General features: G+C 37.6%; 1 protein-coding gene across 3 annotated transcripts in view; it reads left to right on the top strand.

Annotated features, from left to right (window-relative positions):
- The window catches only part of DNAJC1 (DnaJ heat shock protein family (Hsp40) member C1), a 225,603-nt gene that overhangs the window by 164,269 nt on the left and 38,246 nt on the right, over positions 1 to 23,088 (top strand). For all 3 annotated transcript variants that reach the window (XR_009211268.1, XM_032168837.2, XM_032168758.2), the window contains exon 9: positions 5,576 to 5,695. Coding sequence is in view for 2 of the 3 variants with exons in the window: in XM_032168837.2 (XP_032024728.1) it covers positions 5,576 to 5,695 (120 nt within the window). In the remaining variant the exon portion in view is untranslated. The remainder of the gene's footprint in view (positions 1 to 5,575; positions 5,696 to 23,088) is intronic.

The following is a 23,088-nucleotide window of genomic DNA, read 5'->3' as shown; positions in this document are numbered from 1 at the left end:
GGTGAGTTGTTTCACAAGTAAAAACATATATGGGCTTAATACAATTTGTAATGAGAAGTGTATTTCCTCCAGAACCCAAAAGAGCCTAAGAGTAACTGTGGGTGCTATGAGAGTCAATAGCTGTTTCTTGACAGTGTCATGGATGGAGTTGCCTTCAGTTTACCCAATGATGTTCAGAAATACAACCAAGGCCTTGCGCTGTGTGTAAGGCAGTGGGTCACCCCGTGAGCTCCTTTCATTTGTATGTCACGAGTGAGTGTATCAAAGGAATCTCCTTAGCGGAGGAGGTCATTAGTGTGATGTCATACCTGCATTCCTGGGAAAAGTATGATGCAGTTCAATCTTGCCCTCGAAGATTGTATGTTACAGGGAGGCTGTTTAAAGTACCCCGTGGTAGCTGGGTAAAACTGTATTGGGTCCCTTTGGAGGCAAACTGCAGTCAAGGGTGTTGAAATAGGCACTGAACAAAACATATTCACCAAATCTGTAATACCAAAATATTTACCAGTTGCTGGTTAGATGAAGTCAGTAATTTCAGTTATATTGGGTATGGGTCCTTAGTGAAGTCCACAGCATTGAGGTTGAAGTAATCCACCAGGAGGCACCATACATTCCTCCCAAGTGTAAAAGCTGGTCAAATTGGGCTGTGAAATGGACAGGCAGTGGGGATAATCACCGCTTTTCTAAATAGGTCTTGTATAGTGGGTTTTAATCATTAAAGGCCCTGTTTTAATTTACATCTGGCTATATTAACTGTTTTAATCAGGAAGCAGTACGTCCATGGGGTCCATTTTAAAAAGGCAATTTGTTAGTGCCAAAGACTTAAAATTAATTCATGACTCATTGGGTCAGAGAGTCCATGACCACTATGGGATATTTTAGAACGATAGGTGTGATGACCATGGGGAATTAAGGCAAGACAGAATTCCTGTGGTTAGGGTGAGGCATGCATACTTGTCCTTTATATTATGTTCAATAACTCCCCTAAGATTATGGGGGACCCTTGTTTAAATTTAGGGGGATCCCCAATATTGATTAAGGGCACAAAGGTTTGCCAGTTGGTATATTTCAGCAGATGTTAATTCAGAGCCAGTGTCATAGAGGGACAAAAGCCAATTCCTGCCCTTTTATCTATGTATTGTATAAATTCAGTGAATTTTGAAAAACCAGTTGGGCCATATTGTGGACTTCTGTTTTAGTTTTTGTTTTTTTATGTCCTGCCTATTCTGAACGGAATTGTGTGCCCCCAAATTCACATGTTGAAGCCCTAACTCCCAATGTGACTGTATTTAAAGCTAGAGCCTGTAAGGAGATAATTAAGGCTAATGAAGTTGGAAGGGTGGGGCCCTAAATCGATAGTATTGGTATTCTTAAAAGAAGAGGAAGAGAGACAATAGACTTCCTCATTCCCCCCACCCCGCCACACGCACACATACACACACACATACGAAAGGCCATGTGAAGACTGAGCAAGAAGGCAGCCAACTGAAAGTCAGGAAGATAGGCCTCAAAAAAGAATTTCTCTTCCTGAGAGTAAAAAGACATTTGAGGTCATTTAGTTTTTAATTTTGTTGTTTTTATACCATGTATTTATATATATTTGTCAAGGGGACGCCTCCATTTTTAAATAGGAAAGGAAAATTGCATAGCTGAAAACTATGCACTAAATTAAATGCACTAAAAGTGTTTATAGAACTTAACAGGGTAAGAGATAATTAGATTATTAGACATCCAATCTCATCCCATCCCATCTAATACATATTAGATATATACATCTAATATGTGTATATATATCTAATAATGTGTTATGTGTATCTAATAATGTGTTATATTATTTTTGTTTGTTTGTTTGTTTGTTTTGTTTTTGAGAAGGAGTCTCGCCCTTTCACCCAGGCTGGAGTGCAGTGGCGCGATCTCGGCTCACTGCAGGCTCCGCCCCCCGGGGTTCACGCCATTCTCCTGCCTCAGCCTCCCGCGTAGCTGGGACTACAGGCGCCCGCCACCTCGCCCGGCTAATTTTTTGTATTTTTAGTAGAGACGAGGTTTCACCGTGTTAGCCAGAATGGTCTCAATCTCCTGACCTCGTGATCTGCCCGCCTCGGCCTCCCAAAGTGCTGGGATTACAGGCGTGAGCCACTGCGCCCCGCCAATGTGTTATATTATTATCTATAATTATGTGTTATACATTAACTGGGTGATGCTATGTAAGAATGCTATTTTCTTGGATAAAATTTCTGAGAATTTATGAGTTGAGCTGAATCTACTAAAAATAGTTGAATCCAAAATTTTAGCTTCTGTATTTATATAAATAATGATTATTAATAGGTCATTTCAATAGAAGTATTGCTCATTAGAGAGTTTCAGTATCTATTTATTAGATAGAAATGAGCCTTTTGTCGTTAAAGTATAAAAATACGATAAATAAGTACATTAAAAATTTTTTTAATTTGGCCATAATTTTTAGTGCCAGATAAATTATATGATGCTTTCTAATTAACATTTTATAGTCCAAAGCTGTGAGAGGAAAAGTACATATAGATTACTTTAAAAATACAGCCCTGCCCCAAGAATATAGAGGATTTTCAGATACACCAAATCTTTGAACATAGTGGGTTTTATGGCAAAAATCCATCCCAAAGGGACATGATTTGGGAATATAATTTAAGTTTTCATATCAGTTCTTACTTTGGTTGCTATATTTTGAGGTCATTACATTAAAATATTGAATAATTTGAAAACTTTTTATTTTGTATTCAGTATGGAGATTTATTCCCAGAATGGGCTTTTCTGATGCAAAATTGGAATGCTTGTGTAGTCACAACAGCTGTCTCCACACCATGTGGTATCTTCCATTACTTTACTGTAGAGATGAATATTTGGCCTGGTGTTTCGGTAAGATTGGACACACATGGTTTTAAGTGGCAAAGCAGTATGCTTATGCATTCATTTGACTTTCACAGCTACAGTTGGCTCCAGATTAGAACAGGGAGAATACATTCATGCCACGGCCACCCTCATGGCTGCTGTAGTAGCTGGATCACAGGAGGCTCTGTTGCTTCTAAAGACACAACTAACTATTGCCGAGGAATTACACATTCACCGAAGTGCCTTACAGCTGTAGGAGGGAGAATAATGCATTGCTAAAAGGGTTCTCTCAGATTTCAGATTATGGCCCTAGTCACTATCGAGCCTCTTTAAAAATATTAATAATAAAAATTATGGCCATAAAATGACTATGAAACTTAAGACTGTCATAGCAGTAGGTGATATTTCAGGAATTCAATCCAAATACTTTATATAAAATTTTTATTTTTCAGAAAAGTGCTATACTTTTACACTCTCGTTAATCTAAGTAAAATCAGATTTGTTTTTAATGCCAGTGTTTATGGATGCAGAGTATTTGGGAAGCCGATCTGTTAAAAATAGGAATTATTTTAAAGACTTAGTTTACCACATGAAACAATGATTTATATTTTAGACATGGTAGACAATTTTTTTGCTCAAAAAATGTTAAAATAACAGAAATTAGGTAATTTGATTTAGTGTGATTTTGTACATACTATATGGTTTGATCAGTATATATCTTTATGCAATGATCAACTTCAAGCTGTTCATGGCATGATCTTTTACTGTAAGCTTATTTAAATTCTGCCTAAAACTTAAGTCTTTTGCATTTCTGAAACTGATTGGTCTACTTATTAAAGCTTTTTAGCAATAAAACTACGATTTCCTTGAAAATCCAATTATATTTCTCTAAACAGTAGCTGAATAAGAATAATACTTTTTTCCTTAAATAAAGACAAGGAGAAAGAAAAAAACCTCCGTGTAAATTTTTAAGTCATCTGATATGAAGAATTGGATTTCTGATATTCATTAAATATCAAAGAAATTCCGACCAGACCCAATGTGGGCTACCTTTTTATATAAGTGAATTTATGCATGTATTGTAGAGGCTGTACTGATGAATATGTTTGAGGCTTTCAGCTCTTAGTGGATACAAAATAGAATGATTGATAAAATCCTCCCTACTATTGGCTATTATTTACTGACTCTTAAGTGGCAGGTTGTATTTATGCCAATTTATCTGCTTCAGGGAACATTCTTGATAGCAGAACAAAGTGAATAAAAGTAGTTTGCTTTGCAAATGAATGCAAATGGGAGAGCCTTTCGGAAAGCCCTTTAACAGGGGCAGTGCACTTTGATTATGAGTGAAGCTGCCATTTGGACATGGTGAAAAGAGCACGCTTGAACCATTGATTGGGGGAGACAGTAAAAAGTCAGGAAGGGCCCCGTTAAGCTTGCAGTGAGGCAGGCGGATGTCAGTGTGGTTAGAGCACAGTGGGAGAATGACAGGGAGGATTAGTGTCAGGGAGAAGCTTTGCTGTAGCTGTGGAGATAGTCCCTGGGGTCACTCACCTCTGACTGTTGTTCTGTGCTGATGGTTCTGTAATGCAAACTGCCTGATGTATGCCTGTTCATTATCGGAAATGGTGATTAGAAAAGGTATTTGCCTCAAAGGTTTCCTTCTTTCCCTCTTTGTTTTTCTTTCATTCTTTCGTTTTAATTAAAGGAAAATAAGGTAGGCTTCCTCAGTCTCTCTGCTGGCTACTGGAGTATTGTTTAATACCAGAGTGCTTTATTGCCTCTGGTGGGGAATAGTTCAATACTAAAATGTAATGTGAAATAATTGTAACATGGTTATTTGTCATTTGATAATAATTTATTTCGCTGTGCTCACTTTGGGGTTTGACTACTGCTAGTGCTGAGTAAAATGCAGAGAATATGTTTGCTGTTAGAATTTTTGCATATGCGTGTTTATAATCTCTAAGGTATTTTTAAATTTAGTTTAATCATTTGGTCAAAGCTAAAAGTTGACCAAAATGAAATGGTCAAAATAAAATGAAATACTGCTTTACATGGACTTGATGGTTTGAGTCTTGGCCACAAGAGTTTCTAATTTTCTTTTCCGAAGTTTAAAAAAAAAAAAATTAGTGACATTTGACAAGCCAAACTTCTTGAAAAAATATTATTTTAAAATTGAATATCGTTACATAGAATGATCAAAAAGTGTCGTTGCAGTTCTGATTTCAGACCAGTATATTTACTTGTTCACATTTCATTTATACTTATAAGTTTTTTATTTTTTTGCTTTCTTTAAAGTGTGTGTTTAAAAAAAAGAGAGAGCCCTTTAATAGTAACTTTATGTGAGGCATTTATGAGCAGCACTGCATTTTATAGCAAGGATGCATTTCATAAGCTTTGAAAATGGTTTCTCATTTTAATTCGAAACCGAATAGTCTTTTTAAAAAAAATCTACAAAACCTGGTTTTGCAATATTTATGCTTTCTTAGTTAGTATACATAGGAAAATGAAATAGGCTTCTAGAGCGTTGCATTCCAGTGTTAAATATGCAGCTCAAATCTTTATTGAAACTATTAGATACAATTTAGTATTGTTTTTTACAGAAAGCATATTGCCAATAATTTGCTTCACAGCAATTATCTTCTTTTATTCTTCCAATTATCTTTTTATTTTCTCCCAATTATCTTTTTTTATTTTCTTTAATGTTTTGCAGGCACCTGAATGGACAGAAGAGGACCTCAGCCAACTGACAAGAAGTATGGTTAAGTTCCCAGGAGGGACTCCAGGTCGATGGGAAAAGATTGCCCACGAATTGGGTCGATCTGTGACAGATGTGAGTTCACTGAGATTTGCACTGTATAGAGAGAGAAACCAGAACAAGTCAACTATGTAGAAGGTAGACATAGGTGGGTTCCACAGTATCTTTGCGGAGGGGCAACAGTCCTTTTAGGACCTGAAAGTGAACCATTAATGAAATAAGTGAGAAGCAGATGTGAGCCAGTCCCCTGGTCCACAGTTAACAGCTGTGTGAGGAATTCTAGTGTTTAGAGGCTTAAGCTACTGTAACCTAATCAAAGGAAAACAATGCCAGTTTTTATGTTTATAGTGACCCCTTTAACTGTGGAAAAAATAGTTCTCAAACTGATCAGAATTAGGAAGGTCGTATTTCAGCTGGATCTTTTTAACATTGAAGTACAGATTGCGATTGCTATTTAGACAGGTGGTTCAGATTAATTAAATGAGTAATATTCCCATAATGCAAATGGTGTTGGCCTTTTTGTTTGAAGGATGATAGCAACAGTTCGTTTGATAAGTAGTTTAACCAGAAGAAACTGTGTATGTATGTGTGTGTGTGTGTGTGTGTGTGTGTGTGTGTGCATACCTAACATTTAAAAGATAAATTACTTACTTGGAAAGGTTTTGACTTAACGCTTTAGCTGCTTTTATTGAGGAAATTTAGAGCAGAAAATTTTTTAGAAAGCACCTAGCACAGTGCCTGATGTGTAATATACTAAATACACAGTAAATGTTTAATTGAAATTGAGAAAAATTATTTTTATCAAATTGATATTTTCATAAGGGATAGTAAATATGCTTTACTAAATTTACTTTAAATAAATCCTATAGATCCAAAAATACTTAGAGGGTCACTGAAAGCAAATATTTAAATTTCCCCTTCCATTCTGTTAGTATACCTTTAGGCCTTTTTTGTACTGACAGTTTTTTAAAACCTGCAAAATGATTACTAATTATGGCTACCAAAAGAAGCTTATAAATGCTGTAAGTTACTCTCAATAATAAACTTCCACTTTTTAGTTTAGAAAGAAACTTACAGAAATTATTATGGTTGCGCATCCCTAATCCAACACGTTGGCGCTCAAGTTGCAGATTTTTGAGTAATTTCAGACTTTTGGATTAGGTATGCTTGACTTGTACTGTCAAGTTTTGTATTGTTTTGTTTTGTTTTTGCAATGGACCTGCTTTGAGAATTTTAAATTTTAGGTATATGAATATTGTTACTACTGTATAGATCATTTAAAAGACTACAATCTGAATTTTTATAAGATGTTTAGCAATATTTTTGCTTCAGAGTTGAAGTTTGATCATAGGGGATAATAGTTGTAGTATTTTGTTGCTGTTGTTGTTGTTGTTTTGCCGTGTTTCATGAGGAGACTAGTTATCTTGAGTTACTAGAAAAGAACCATAAGGATAACTTTTCTTCAGCTAAACATGTTACTGGATGGTGTGTTTTATTATCTCGGTTTTAAGGTTGTTTGTAAAAGATAGGTTAATAATGACATATCAGTAAATATCTGACCAAATTAAAGACATTCCATGGTTTTTGATGTTTTAAGTACTATGACCTTCTAATTACATAGCTGCTATTAATACAGGGATTATCAAAAGAAACTAAAATAATTTTTTAAAGTTATAAAACATTGGTTTAAAAAGGCCCTAAACTTTTAGTTCAATTGCTTAATGAAAAATAATAGTAATACTAATGTATTATCTCCTTTGAAGACTGCACCACGTTTAACTTTTTAGATAATATTTCTGTAAGGCTCTACATTTGATGCTAAAGGCAGAGATAGGAAACTGAGTAAAGCAATATTTTAATTTTTTGTCATTAAAACCTGGTAAGTTTTTATCTGTATTTTTAAGAGGAGAAAGACGAAAATTTTTAAAATGCCAAGAATACACATGATATAACCAACAGAGCCTCATAGATCCTAGTGTATACTTAATTTACTAGAGTAGTCTTGGTGCAGTCAAAAGCATCTTTTTAAACTTTTGCAAATTCGTCCCATATGTCTCCTTTTTTTCCTCCCTAGACTTACCCAAGGCAGAATGATTCTGTGTCTGCAATAGATATTTTTTCCCTTTATCATGGAGTGGGAAAACTGACATTGTGAAGTGACTTTTTTTTGTTTTTTGGGTTTTTTTGTTTTTTTTTGGCCAAGTATTTGTTCTGTTTTCATAATAACAAAGGTACCTTGGAAATAAATATGTAATAAATCTAAACTTTTGTTGTACAAAAAAAATGCCATTATAACTTTTCTTCTATGTCAATATATATATAGACCCACACTGCATTTTCATTCTGTAAGCATCATCTCCATGGCTGGACTATTCATTTCAATAACTCTCCTGTCCCCCAACACATGTGCATGTCCACACACACACACACACACACAGAGAAAATCACTCTGTAAAAGAGAACAGGTGTCTGTGGACTCATTTTAGTAACTCGCAGGGATGACTTGTAAATTACATTGAAACAGCTGAAATGGTTCAGCTAGTATTGTTTGTCTAGTATAATGTTAAGTGAAAGTTAACCACACTTTAAAAAGACCACTTGTGCCTCTTTTTGGCTTATGGTGTTAATTAGATTTGTTTTCATTAAGTATTCGATTATGAAAAAGTAGCCAGGTTCAGTTGAGTGTCATCAGAACCTCTGCATACTGACCTGATCACCTGCCTAGTTCTCCCTGGCTTTGCACGACTGTTCTTTGACCCGGTTTCCTTGCCAAATTTGTAGCTTCAGGCTTAGTTCTCTTTCCTTCAAGAAACAATTGACCTTTTGGGAGAGAGGTGAGTGTGTGCCAGTGGTGGGATTTATGTGATTCTTTATTTGGGTTGTCGGATTACAGTTAAAAACCTTTTTATTCCCCAATTAAGAAAGAAATTAAGTATATTAATTGTCATAATTAGCAGAGTTAGATTGCTAAATTGTACTCTGAACACAAGCAATGTTTTTTTAAGCTTTTTAAAAAATTGACACCAAGTATATTTTAATTCAGATATACCTAAACTGTAAGACCTACTTTATTATGGATTAAATATTTTAAATGTTGATATATGCCTTTCAGCAAATAATTTTGGTAATCACAAAGGACACTCAAATTGTAAAAATAACAGCAGAAACAAAAACTGTCTCGCATGTAAAACCAACTTTAACATGATGATTAACTGCAGGTTTCCTAAATTAAGGTCGGGGGCCCCAGATTTCTTGCTTGTGAAGTAATACTATTCTCTTGCCTGAAAGGATGTAAACTGATTCTGCTTCTCTCCCTGGTCACTAATCTCTTGCATTCTGGTTGTGATAACAGGCTGATAGGAGATTTTTCTGCCTGTTTGGAAAAGGCCCAGGTAGGCAGCAAAACAAAAGACAGGTGGCTAGATTTAAACAGGCTTTTATAATTAGCTTAGTGCCACAGTGTGAGGTAAGAGGTGTGTAGTTATATAAGTAGCCCATTATGCAAGTGAAGAGGAGGAAGGAAAATCATAAAATTCCCAATTTCATTTGTATAGCTCAACTGCAAGGAGATTCCTATTGGGGGAAATTTATATATTGTTATTATGCTGGTTTCAAAAACACATAAGTGGACTGTTCAATGGAAAATAAGCATTATGGTTTATCAGTGAACTAAATATATAGCTATTATCTTGGCAAATATATTGCTATTACTTTTAGAGTCAGGCTAACCCTACACAAAATTGTAAACATGATAAGGACTGTCCTTTTGGTTTTTCTGCCTTCATCCTCACTGCCCACTTACCAGTTTCCTGCTATAGCAGTTCTCTTGGTCTGAGCCACATCTTATACTCCTCTCCCTTCCTTCTCTTACCCTCTCAACATTACAACTTTTAAAGATATTTAAATTTTAGAAAACATGTGCAGGTTTGTTACATAGGTAAACTCGTGTCACGGGGGCTGGTTGTACAGATTATTTCATCACCCAGGTATTAGGCCTAGTACCCAATAGTTACTTTTTCTGCTCCTCTCCCTCCTCCCACCCTCCAGGCCCCAGTGTCTGTTGTTTCCTTCTTTGTGTTCATGAGTTCTCATCATTTAGCTCCCACTTACAAGTGAGAACATGTGGTATTTGGTTTTCTGTTCCTGCGTTAGTTTGCTAAGGATAGTACCCTCTCCAGCTCCATTTATGTTCCCACAAAAGACATGAGCTCATTCTTTTTTTATGGCTGCATAGTATTCCATGTTGTATATATAATCACATTTTCTTTGTACTATCTATCATTAATGGGATTTAGGTTGATTGCATCCCTTTGCTACTGTGAATAGTGCTGCTGTGAACATTCACGTGCATGTGTCTTTATGGTAGAATGATTTACATTCCTCTGGGTATATGTCCAGTAATAGGATTGCTGAGTCAAAGAAAGGGTAGTTCTGCTTTTAGCTCTTTGAGGAATCACCATACTGCTTTCCACAATGGTTGAACTAATTTACCCTCCTACCTACGGTGTATAATCATTTCCTTTTCTCTGCAACCTTGCCAGCATTTGTTATTTTTTGACTTTTTGATAATAGCCATTCTGACTGGTGTGAGATGGTATCTCATTATGGTTTTGATTTGCATTTCTCTGATGATCAGTGATTGAGCTTTTTTTCATATCCTTGTTGGCTGCATGTATGTCTTCTTTTGAAAAGTGTCTGTTCATGTCCTTTGCCCACTTTTTCATGGGATTATTTAAGTTCCTTATAGATGCTGAATATTAGACCTTTGTCAGATGCAAATATTTTCTCCCATTCTGTAGCAAACCAACATTTATATTTTTAATTGCTTTGGTGATAATATCGATTATTCCATCATTCATTTTTGTAGTATTTTACGCTTTTCAAAATGTTTAAATATACTTTTATTTGGTTTTTCACAACGACACTGTGAAGTAGATAGGCAATCATTATTTTTCCCTATTTTACAGCTGAGTAAACTGCTGCTAAGATATTTGTTCAAGGTGACATAGCTGTTAGTAGAACTGGGGCAAGATCACATATTTTGATTCCATACTTATATGTTTTTACCTCTGGTTAATTCTGCTCTATTGATGTTTGTTTGGAAAATACTTTAAATTTGTCTAGAGATTTATATCATTAACCCTTTTTTGATAAAACTCTATGTTCATAGCAAAAAGAAAACATCAAAGAATACACTTAAGCTAAATTTTTTTCTAATCAACCATAATTTTAAAGAGATCTCTGTGAACATTTCTGTGTAACATTGTTGTATATCATTCTAGAGACTTTAATGTTTCTGTGTATATGTATGGATATGTGTAATTTTAAGAGGATTAATCTACTTTCTGTCCTTTTCACGTAGCTCTAGAACATGAGCATCTTTCATGGCAATAAATAAGATCCACATCGTTTTTCTAAAGAGTTACATGATAGCCCATGCTGCCATGATATCATTAAAGAATATCCTATTGATTGACATTTAAATTGCTTCCTTTTTTTGCTTTTTCATTGAGATGGACATGGTGTTTTAAAAAATTGTCTTTTATTATATCTATTCTATCTATATTTTATTATATCTATTTTATTAGCTTGTGTGCCTAGAAGTAGAGATTGCATTCCTAGAAGCTGCTTAGTTCAATATGAATGTTTTTAGAGCCTCTGAGGGCTCTGAAATTGGCCTGCAGAGAGGTTATAACAATACACATTCCCACTAGTGGTATACGAGAGGTCACTTCCTCATACTCTCATAAAAACCAAACACTACATTTTTCACCATTGCCCATCAAGTGAAAAGTGTTACAGTACTGATCTTGGTTAGTTGCGAAAGAAAACACAGAGACTTGGTACAAGGGGTCCACATCTGATGAGGAGTTCTAGTGTGGGAGAGAGAAAACAGGGGCAAGATCATTGTTCAGTAAATAATACAGTTAAGTTTTCAGGATGTGGGGACACCTGAGACCACTTTGTAAGAGTCTCTCAAAATCAAGGAGGAGACATGGAAAAGATCTTGGGGATATTTATGAACACTGAGCATACACAGATCTTTAAACTTTCTATGGATAAGATATCTCCAAAGTAAAGGAAATTGGAATGACACAGATCACTCAGCAACACTAGATTCTGGAGGATGAGGGAACAGTGCCTTCACAGTGCTGAGGGGAAATGGTTCTTTATCTAGAACTGACCAAGTGTGATGGTAAATAGGTGGGGTGAGAACTCGTACCCTTTCCTAGAAATTTTCCTGAGGTCGTACTGCAGCAACAAAAGGAATAAATCAAAGAGAACAACATGGGATCCAAGAAATGGTGAATCAGGAGAACTAAGGACTGCATGACAGGGACCCTGGGAGGGAGGGAGGTTTCATAGAATAGATAGTATGGCTGAGAACTTGGAAAAATGCATATGTAAAAATGTGGGAAAGAAAAAAAAGGCAAAGTGCAGCAACTGATGCCCATAATCCCATCACTTTGATAGGCCGGGACAGGAGGATCACTTGGGACCAGAAGTTTGTGACCAGCCTGGGCAACATAGGGAAACCTTCACCTTTACAAAAAAAGAAAAGAAAAATTAGCCAGGTATGGTTGCACACACCTGTGTGCCAGCTATTTGGGAGGCTCTGAGGCAGGAGAATCACTTGAGCCCAGGAGATCAAGGTTGCAATGAGTCATGATCATGCCACTGCACTCCAGCCTGGGTGATAGAGTGAGCCCCTGTCTCAAAAAAAAAAAAAAAAAAAAGTAAAAAGCAACCAGAAATTCCACAAAGAACAGGGAAACCACACGTAAAAAGACATAAGTTTAATTATACTAAAAAGTAGATTGGTAGAAAGAGCACTTGTTTCAGTGGTGAATAATATTTACCAGGTCATAATTATTGTAATATCTTACATGATGGCTTTTTATATTTTAAACATTTTATATGTTTTACAGATTATTTTTCAGTTTTTAAAATCCACACATTGTGGAGGACTGTGTCATGTTGTTCACCAAAGTAAGTTCTCTCCTTCTTCTCTAGCAGTAAATTGTTGGTCAGGCACATATGTGCACAATGACACTGCATTCCCAAGCCTCCCAAACTCTGATATGGCTGTATCACTAATTTCTTTTCAGGAGAACATAAAGTAATGTGTTTTCATATGAGCTCTTATTTATTTTTCCCTCTCACTGAGCTAGAATACTAATATGCCTACAACTAAGCTGCAACCATGCAAGCAAAGATAGTTGCCCTAAGGAGCTGTGAAGAAACAGGCTAGAAAGAACCTGAATGCATGCAATAAAAGAAAATTCTTAGATAGTGACAAGTAACATGAAGAAAAATAAAGCAGGGTAAGCAGATAGAGACTAATAGAGCTGCATTTTAAAATAGGGTTCTGAGGAAAGTCCTCTCAGAGAGGTAGTATTTGAGCAGAGGTACAAAGCAAGTGAAGGAGCAAGGTTGTCTGAGAAGGAGCATTGCTGGCAGAGGAAATAGCACCTACAAAGTCCTGGAGGCAAGAGCATGTCTGGGGTTTGCAAGGCCCAGCAAGGAGGTCCATATGGCTAAGGCATGAGTAGGAGAAGGAGATTACAGGAAATGAGTCTGAGAAGTAGTGGAAGACCAGGCCATATCGGCCCTTTTTGGCCAAGGTGAAAAGTTTGGATTTTACCCTGAGCGAGATGGGAAAGCACTGGAAGATTCTGAGTAGAGGAGTGCAGTGATCTAAAAGCATTGTTCTGACTGCTTGGTGGGGAAGTGTGAAAGCAGGAAGGAAGGCCAGGTAAGAGGCTATTTCAGTTGTCCTTTCAGAACACAATGGTGGTTTGGACGAGAGGTTGTTGGTAGAGGTGGGAAAGAGATTAGATGCAGGATGTGGTATACAAAGCCACGTTAATCAGCAATGTATACTTGTAACTTTGTAACCTTCAGAAGAACTGTGAGCGGAAATGATTGCCTATGTGTGTAAGGTGCATTGTTTTTTGTCATAAGACCTTGTGTACTGCTTTTATTAAAAAGCTATGTACATGCATGACCTTGATTTTTAAAAACGACTTTTTAAAATGTGAAAAAACAAAACATTTGTCTTTGAATTTTTTTCATGACAGTATATATAGGCCTACCTCATTGTCTGAGTTTGTTTTGTGCTGGTGTAACAGACTACCTGAGAGTGGATAATTTATGAAGAACTAAGATGTATTTCTTAAAATTCTGGAGGCTGAGAAGTCAAGGGGCCCACGTCTGGCAAGGGCCTTCTTGCTGCGTCATCCCACTGTAGAACACAGAAGGACAAGAGAGCACACAACACACAAGGGAAAAAGAAAGGAAGGGGGCTGAACTCATCCTATTATCCGGAACCCACTCCTGCAATAACCCACTCCCGCCATAAGGGCATTAACCCATTCATGAGTACAGAGGCCTCCTGAGCTAATTGCTTCTTAAAGGTCCCACCTCTCAACACTATTGCATTGGGGATTAGGTTTCCAACAAATGAACTTTGGAAGACACATTCAAACCATAGCACTCATTTGTTTTACATTTTTTTTATTTAAAAAAATTATTGATTTACAGAACTAGGAAAACCAATCCTAAAGTGTATATAGAATTACAAAGGACCCCCAATATCCAGAGCAACCTTGAGAAAGAAGAATAAAACTGGAGATACCACATTTCCTGATTTCAACATATATTAGAAAGTTATAGTAATTAAACACTATGGTACTAGCATAAAGACAGACACATAGACCAATGGAACAGAAAAGAGAACCCAGAAATAAACCCACACATATACAGTCAACTAATCTTCAAAAGGGTACCAAGAATACACATGGGGAAAGAATGGTCTTTTCACCAAAATGGTGCTTGGAAAACTGAATGTCCACATGCAAAAGAATGAAACTGGACCCTTACTTACACCATACAAAAAAAATTTTTTTAATGGATTAAAGTCTTAACTGTAAGACCTGAAGCCATAAAATGCCTAGAAGAAAACAGGAGAAAGCCTCATGACATTGGTCTTCACAGTGATTTATCGGATTATAACACCAAAAACACAAGCAACAAAATGAAAAAATAAAGAAGTGGGACTATATCAAACTAAAAAGCTTCCGTACAGCAAAGAAAACAATTAACAGAGTGAAGAGACAAACCATGCACTGGGAGAAAATATTTGCAAACCATTTATCTGATAAGATGTTAATGTCCAAAATATGTAAGGAACTCCTACAACTCAAGAGCAAAAAAATAACCTGATACTTAAATGGGCAAAGGACTTCAAAAGACATTTCTACAAAGATGACATAGAAATGGTCAACAGGTATATGAAAATGTGCTCAACATCTCTAATCATTAGGGAAATACAAATCAAAATGACAATAAGATACTTCACACCTCTTAGGACGGCCATCATCAAAAAACAAAAACAAAACAAAAAGAAGTATTGACAGTGATTTAGAGAAATTGGAACCCTTGTACACTGTTGCTGGGAATGTGAAATGGTACAGTTGTTGTAGAAAACAGTATGAAGATTCCTGCAAAAGTTAAAAATAGAATTATATGACCTAGCAATTTTAGAAAAACTTCTAGATGTATATCCAAAAGAAGTGAAATCAAGATCTCAAAGACGTATCTGCACTTCCATGTTCATTGCACCATTATGCACAATAGCCAAGACATGGAAACAGCCTAAATGTCCATTGATGGATGGATGGCTAGAGAAAATGTGGTATATACGTATAATAGAATATTATTCATTCATGAAAAAGAAGGAATGGCCAGCTGAGGTGGCTCACACCTGTGTAATCCTAGCACTTTGGGAGGCCGAGGCGGGCAGATCACCTGAGCTCAGGAGTTTGAGACCAGCCTGGCCAACATGGTGAAACCCCGTCTCTACTAAAAATACAAAAATTAGCTGGGTATGGTGAGGCATGCCTGTAATCCCAGCTACTCGGGAGGCTGAGGCAGGAGAACCGCTTGAACCCAGGAGGTGGCGGTTGCAGTGAGCCAAGATCATGCCGCTACAGAGTAAGACTGGGCGACAGAGTGAGACTCTGTCTCAAAAAAAAAAAAAAAAAAAAAAAAGGAAATCCCACCATATGTGACAACATGGATGAACCCCTGAGAACATTACGCTAAGTGAAATAATCTTCTCCTGTAAGGGCAGATACTACATGATTCCATTTTTATGAGATATCTAAAATAACCAAATTCACAGAAGCAAAAAACAGAATGGTGGTTGCCAGGAGCTGAAGGGAGAGAGAAATAGAGAGTTGTTGTTCAGTGGATATAAAGTTTTGGTAATATGGATGAGTAAGTTCTAGAGGTCTGCTGTAGGATGTTGTGCATATAGTTAACAGTATTGTATTGTATACCTGATTTAAGAGAGTAAATCTCATGTTATTTTAGTAAATTTGTAGAGTTGTGAAATCGCCACAATCCAGTTTTAGACATTTTCATCACCGGAAGTGTTCCCTCAATCCCATTAGCAGTCATTTACCACTCCTGTTCTCTCAGGCTACACTGACCTATTTTCTTTTCAGGAAATTACATTTAAATGGAATCTTAACAGTATTTAGTCTTCTCCTCCTGTTCTCTCAGGCTACACTGATCTATTTTCAGGAAATTACATTTAAATGGAATCTTAACAGTATTTAGTCTTTCATATATGGCTGCTTTCACTTGGCAAAAGGTATTTGAAGTTCATCCATGTTGTAGCATGTATCAACAGTTCATTTCTTCATATTGCTCAATATTTGTGTGGATAAATACTGCATTTTATTTATTCTGTACTAATTGGTCATTTGTCTTATTTCCACTTTGGTTTTATTAGAATAATACTGCCATGAACATTATTAATCTGTATAGTGCTTAGTAGCCATTCCTATGTCTTATTTAGTGAAATACCTATTCATAATTTTTTTTTTTTTTTTTTTTTTTGAGATGGAGTCTCACTGTCGCCCAGGCTGGAGTGCAGTGGCGCGATCTCGGCTCACTGCAGCCTCCACCCCCTGGGGTTCACGCCATTCTCCTGCCTCAGCCTCCCGAGTAGCTGGGGCTACAGGCGCCTGCCACCTCACCCGGCTAATTTTTTGTATTTTTAGTAGAGACAGGGTTTCACCGTGTTAGCCAGGATGGTCTTGATCTCCTGACCTCATGATCCGCCCACCTCGGCCTCCCAAAGTGCTGAGATTACAGGCGTGAGCCACCGCACCCGGCCCCTATTCATAATTTTTGCCCATATTTTAATTTGGCTGTTTTTCCTGTAATTATTGAGTCGTAAGAGTTCTTTATGGTTAGACATCCCAAATCTGAAAACTTGAAATTTGAAATGCTCAAAATTCCAAAACTTTTTGACCACCAAGATGACAGTCAAAGGAAATGATTATTGGAACATTTCAGATTTCAGATTTTCAGATTCAGAATGCTCAGCTGGTAAATAGAATACAGATATTACAAAATCCAAATAAATCTGAAATCTGAAACACTTTTGGTCGCAAGCATTTTGGAGAAGGAATACTCAACCTGTATATTATGGACTCAAGTCTTTCATCAAATATATGATTTGCAAATATGTTCTCCCACTGTGTGGTTTGTCTTTTTATTTTTATTTTTTTATTTTTTTATTTTTTGAGACAGAGTTTCGCTCTGTCGCCCAGGCTGGAGTGCAGTGGCGCAATCTCGGCTCACTGCAAGCTCCGCCTCCCAGGTTCACGCCATTCTCCTGCCTCAGCCTCTCCAAGTAGCTGGGACTACAGGCGCCTGCCACCACGCCCAGCTAATTTTTTTTTTTTTTTTCTGTATTTTTAGTAGAGACGGGGTTTCACCATGGTCTCGATCTCCTGACCTCGTGATCCGCCCCCCTCAGCCTCCCAAAGTGCTGGGATTACAAGCATGAGCCACCGCGCCCGGCCTCAGAATTGTTTTCTTAATTACACTTTCAAACTGTCCATTGCTGGTGTGTAGAAATACAGTGGGTTTTTATATACTGGGTTTTGGAGCCTGTGGACTTCACCAACATTGATAGTTTAATAGTTCTGTGGATAAAAATTTTTTCTTCTTCCTTTCCAATCTGGATGCCTTCAGTCCATTTATTTACTTAATATCTTGCTGCACTGGCTAAAACATCTATTACAATATTACGCAGAAGTGGTGAGTGCAGGCATACTTGCCTTGTTCCTGATCATGGAGGGAAGACATTCAGTCTTTCACCGTTAGGTATGATTTTAGCTGTAGGTTTTTCATAGATGCTTTTCTTTCCTGGCCCCCCCACCCCTAAAATGGAGTGCCCAGTTGCCCAGGCTGGAGTGCAATGGCACAATCTCGGCTCACTGCAACCTCCGCCTCCCGGCTTCAAGTGATTCTCCTGCCTCAGCCTCCTAAGTAGCTGGGATTCTAGGCACTCATCACCACGCCCAGCTAATTTTCGTATTTTTAGTAGAGAAAGGGTTTCACCACGTTGGCCAAGCTGGTCTTGAACTCCTGACCTCAGGTGATCTGCCCTCCTTGACCTCCCAAAATGCTGGGATTATAGGCATGAGCCACCGTGCCCGGGCTCATAGATGCTTTTTATCTAAGGAACTTCCCTTCTATTTCTAGCTTGAGCATTTTTATCATGAATAGACATTGGATTTTGTCACATGATTTTGCTTCATCTATTGAGATGATCACATGATTTTTATCCTGTGTTTTATTAAAATGGCATAGTATATAAATTGATCTTTGGATGTTAAACCAACCTTACATTCCCACTTGATCATGTTGTATGTACATTTTATATGGTGCTGGATTTGGTTAGCTAATTTTTTTTTTTTTTTTTTTTTTTTTTTTAGATGTAGTCTCCCTCTGTCACCCAGGCTGGAGACCAGTGGCACGATCTCAGCTCACTGCAGCCTCTGCCTCCCGGGTTCAAGCAATTCTCCTGCCTGAGCCTCCGGAGCAGCAGGGATTACAGGCACCTGCCACTATGCCTGGCTAATTTTTTTGTATTTTCAGTAGAGACAGGGTTTCACCATGTTGGCCAGGATGGTCTCAAACTCCTGACCTCAAGTGATCCTCCCACCTCAGCCTCCCAAAGTGCTGAGATTACAGGCATAAGCCACCGCACTCGGTCAAGGTTAGCTAATAATTATGGATTTTTGTTTCTTTGTTCATGAGAGCGAATGGTCTATAGTTTTCTTGTGATGTCTTTGTCTGACTTTGATATCAGGGTAATGCTAGCCTCATAGATTAAGTAGAAAGTGTTCCTTCCTCCCCTAATTTCTGAAAGTTTGTGAACAATTGTTATTATATCTTCTTTGAATATCTGATAGAATTCACCAGTGAAGCCAGCTAGGCCTTGGCTTTTCTTTATGGGAAGACTTTTAGTTACTAATTCATTTGTTTTTAAGTTATTATAGGTCTATTCAGATTTTCTATTACTTCTTGATTAAATTTTAGTAATTTCTAGGGATTTATTCATTTCATTCACATCAACCGTTGTGCTCTGAAAGTGCTTGAATAATAAAAGTGTGGCTGATATTTTCTCCAAAGAAGATTTTTTTTTGACCACAGATTTCATTTCTTTAATGATGGGTGAACTATGCATGTTTTTCATTTCTTTTGGTTACGCTAAGCTAATGGTTTATCAATTTTGTTGATCTTTTCAAAAAATCAACTTTTTGTTTCATTTATCTTTGGTATGGTTTTTTTCAGTTTCAATTTTATTTCTACTCTGATCTCTATTATTCCTTTCTTTCTGCTAACTTTGGGTTTGGTTTCTTGCTTTTCTAGTCCTTGAAATGCATCATTAGGTTATTTATTTGAAATCTTTCTCCTTGTTTATGGCTATAAACTTGCCTCTAATATTGCTTTTGCTGCATTCAGTAGATTTTAATTTGTTGTGTTTTTAATTTTGTTTCAAGAATGTTTTTAATTTTCTTTTAAATTTTTTTTATTGACCAATTGGTCGTTCAGGAGCACATTTAATTTTCATATATTTGTATGGTTTTGAAAGTTCCTTTGATATTGATTTCTAGTTTTGTTTCATTGTGATCAGAGAGGATACTTGATATGATTTCTACTTTTTAAAAATTTGTTGAGACTTGTTTTGTGGCGTAACATGTGGTCTGTCCTGGAGAATGTTCCATGAGCTGATGAGAAGAATGTGTATTCTGTAACTGTTGGATAAAGTGTTCTATAAATGTCTGTTAGTTCCATTTGGTCTAAGATGCAATTCAAATTCAGTGTTTTCTTGTTGTTGATTTCCTGTCTGAATGATCTGTCCACTGCTGAGTGTGGGGTGTCAAAGTTTCCAACTGTTATTGTATTGGAGTCTATCTCTCCCTTTAGATCTAATAATATTTGCTTTTATGTATCTGGGTTCTCCAATGTTGGGTGCATATATATTCACAACTGTGCATATATATTCACATCTTGCGGAATTGATCCTTTTATCATCATATAATGACCTTTTTTGTCTCTTTTTGCAGCTTTTCACTTAAAGTCTGTTTTATATGATATAAATATAGCTATGTCTTCTCACTTTTGTTTTCCTTTTGTATGGAGTATCTTTTTTTCTTCCTCTACTTTCAGTCTGTATGTGTCTTTACAAGTGAAGTGAATTTCTTATACATAGCATATAGTATAGTTGGCTCGTATTTTTAAAAATTTTTTCTGCCAGTCTATATCTTTTAAGTGAAGAATTTAATCTGTTTACATTCAAGGTTATTATTGATAAATGAGGACTTACTCCTGTCATTTTGTTCATTGTTTTCTTGTTGTTTTAGCTATCTTTTTTTTCCTTTCTTCCTCTCATATCATTGAGGTTTGGTGGTTTTCTGTAATATTAGGATTTGATCCTTTTTCTGCTTTGTGTATTTGCTATAACAGTGAATTTTATACTTTTGAGTGTTTTCATGATGGTGATTATCATCTTTTTGCTGCCAGATGCAGGACTTCCTTGAGCATTTCTTCTAAGGCCAATGTAGTGGTGATAAATTCTCTTAGTTTTTGCTTGTCTGGGAAAGATTTTCTTTCTCATTCTCTGAAAGATAGTTTTGCTGGGTGCAGTATTCTTTGGTGGCTTTTTTTTTTTTTTTTTGGCAATTCATTGAATACATTATTTCATTCTCTTGTAGCTTGTAAGGTTTCTCTGGAGAAATCTAATGGGAATCCTCTTAAATGTAACTTGACATTTTTCTCTTGCCATTTTTAGAATTTTCTGTCTTTGACCTTGAAGATTTGACTATAATGTGCCTCTGGGAGGATCTTTTTGAGTTGAATCTATTTGGGGGTCTCTGGATGCCCCAGATTTGGGAAGTTTTCAACTATTATTTGATTAAATAGGTTTTTTATGCCTTTTTCCATGTCTTCTCCTTCTGGAACTTCTGTAATATGAACACTTGTTCACTTAATGGTGTCTCATAAGTCTTGTAAGCTTTTTTTTTTTACTTTTTTGATTTTTTGCTTTTATTTTTTTTTCTCTACTTGGTAATTTCAAATGACCTGTGTTCAAACTCAGAGATTTTTTTTTCTTCTATTAGATCAAGTCTGCTATTTAAGCTGTTTCTGTCTTTTTTTTTTTTTTTTTTTAAAGACAGAGCCTTGCTATGTTGCCCAGGCTGGAGTGTAGTGGCTCAGTCTCAGCTCACTACAACCTCCACCTCCTGGATTCAAGCAATTCTCATGCTTCAGCCTCTCGAGTAGCTGGGATTACAGGCGTGCACCACCCTGCCCGGCTAATTTTTGTACTTTTAGTAGAGACGAGGTTTCACCATGTTGGCCAGGCTGCTCTTGAACTCCTGGCTTCATGTGATCCACCCACCTCGGTCTCCCAAAGTGCTGGGATTATAGGCTTGAGCCCCTGCACCTGGCTGTATTTTTTATTTTATTCATTGAATTCTTCAACTGCAGGATTTCTGTTTGATTCTTTTTTTTTTTAGACGGAGTCTTGCTCTGTCACCCAGGCTGGAGTGCAGTGGCGCGCTCTCGGCTCACTGCAAGCTCCGCCTCCCAGGTTCACGCCATTCTCCTGCCTCAGCCTCTCCGAGTAGCTGGGACTACAAGCGCCCGCCACTACGCCCGGCTAATTTTTTTTTGTATTTTTAGTAGAGACGGGGTTTCACCGTGGTCTCGATCTCCTGACCTCGTGATCCACCCGCCTCGGCCTCCCAAAGTGCTGGGATTACAAGCGTGAGCCACCGCGCCCGGCCGATTCTTTTTCATGATACTTATCTCCGTTTAATTTCTAATTTATATCATGATTTTTTTTCCTAGTTTTGTTGAATTATCTATCTGTACATTCTTATATCTTGGTAAGTTTCCTTAAGTTCATTACTTTTTAATTTCTATACTGGCAACTTGCAGATTTCCTTGTCATTAGGGTTTGTTATTGAAGAGTCGTGTTCCTTTTGTGATGTCATATTTCCTTGATTTTCATATTTCTTGTGTCCCTGTATTGATGTCTGTGAAACAATAGCCTCTTCCAAACTTTCTAGAGTGGCTTTCATACATAGAGAAAGACTTTCACCTGCAGTTGGGTCTTACAGTGCCAGTTGGGAAGTGGGTGGTAACTCTTTCCAGGTAGGTGCAGTGGTATACTCTTTGTGCAGCTTCTTCATCTATATTCAACATTAGTAATAAATGTGAGTGCCTCAGTGGCCTAGGTTGTAGACATTCGTGATTGTGGCAGCAGCAGCATAGGTTGTTAATTCCTTGGTTGTAGGGGCTTTTGGAGTCCTTTTCTCAACTTCCCCATGGTGGGGAAACTTAGCCAAGGGGATTCCTCTTGCTGTCAGATCTGGCATGGCCTACAAGCAGCTGCCACAGTGGCTAAATTCCAGGTGCAGGTGCTCAGAGCAGCTGTGGGGCAGGAGTCCTGAGCTCAGGGTCTTATGAACCTTATTATGGCACCAGGGTCTTGGGGTGCAAGCCTGCTCTCTGTGGCAGGGTTGGATGTAGGTTGCTTTTAGTGCTAGGATCTGTGACTCTGGGGCACCTTCTAGCAGCTCATGTCCAGGAGGTCAGGTTGTAGCTGTGATGCTACCCCTGGGGAGCAGTTCACAGCTCTGGCCTGAGTCCAGGGAAGAAGGTGTGCTCTGGAGGTTTGAGCCTAGGCTAGGATATGGCTTTGATTCAGGAGCCTGAACCAGTAGGGCTCAGTGACAACTCAGGTCGCTGGATGTGAGGCACCATGTAGTGGTAACTCTGCAATCTGAGATGGTAGGGCTCAGCAGTATCTCAGTCTCTGTGAGTCCAAGTGCAGTGGCAGCAAGTAGCCCAGAATGGCCGAGCATGGCTGTCGTTTGGGCCATAAGGGGCAGAAAATGGCAGAGTGATAATACTACTCCCCAGACAGGGAGGTGTCTTAACAGCTCAGACCATAGGGTGCTGGTCCAGCTCCAGAGAAGCAGGGTACTGGAGTCGTTTGGCCTGTAGGGTAGGGTGTCTGAGCTTAGCCACTGCTTTATTTCCCTGAGACAAAGGGTAGTACATCAGCTTAGCCCTGGGATGCACAGCTT

This window comes from Hylobates moloch, unplaced genomic scaffold, assembly GCF_009828535.3.
Source record: "Hylobates moloch isolate HMO894 unplaced genomic scaffold, HMol_V3 SCAFFOLD_2, whole genome shotgun sequence".
Taxonomy (NCBI): Eukaryota; Metazoa; Chordata; class Mammalia; order Primates; family Hylobatidae; genus Hylobates; species Hylobates moloch.
The sequence above is the reverse complement of the archived record's forward strand: the minus strand, read 5'-3'. Positions and strand labels throughout refer to the sequence as shown.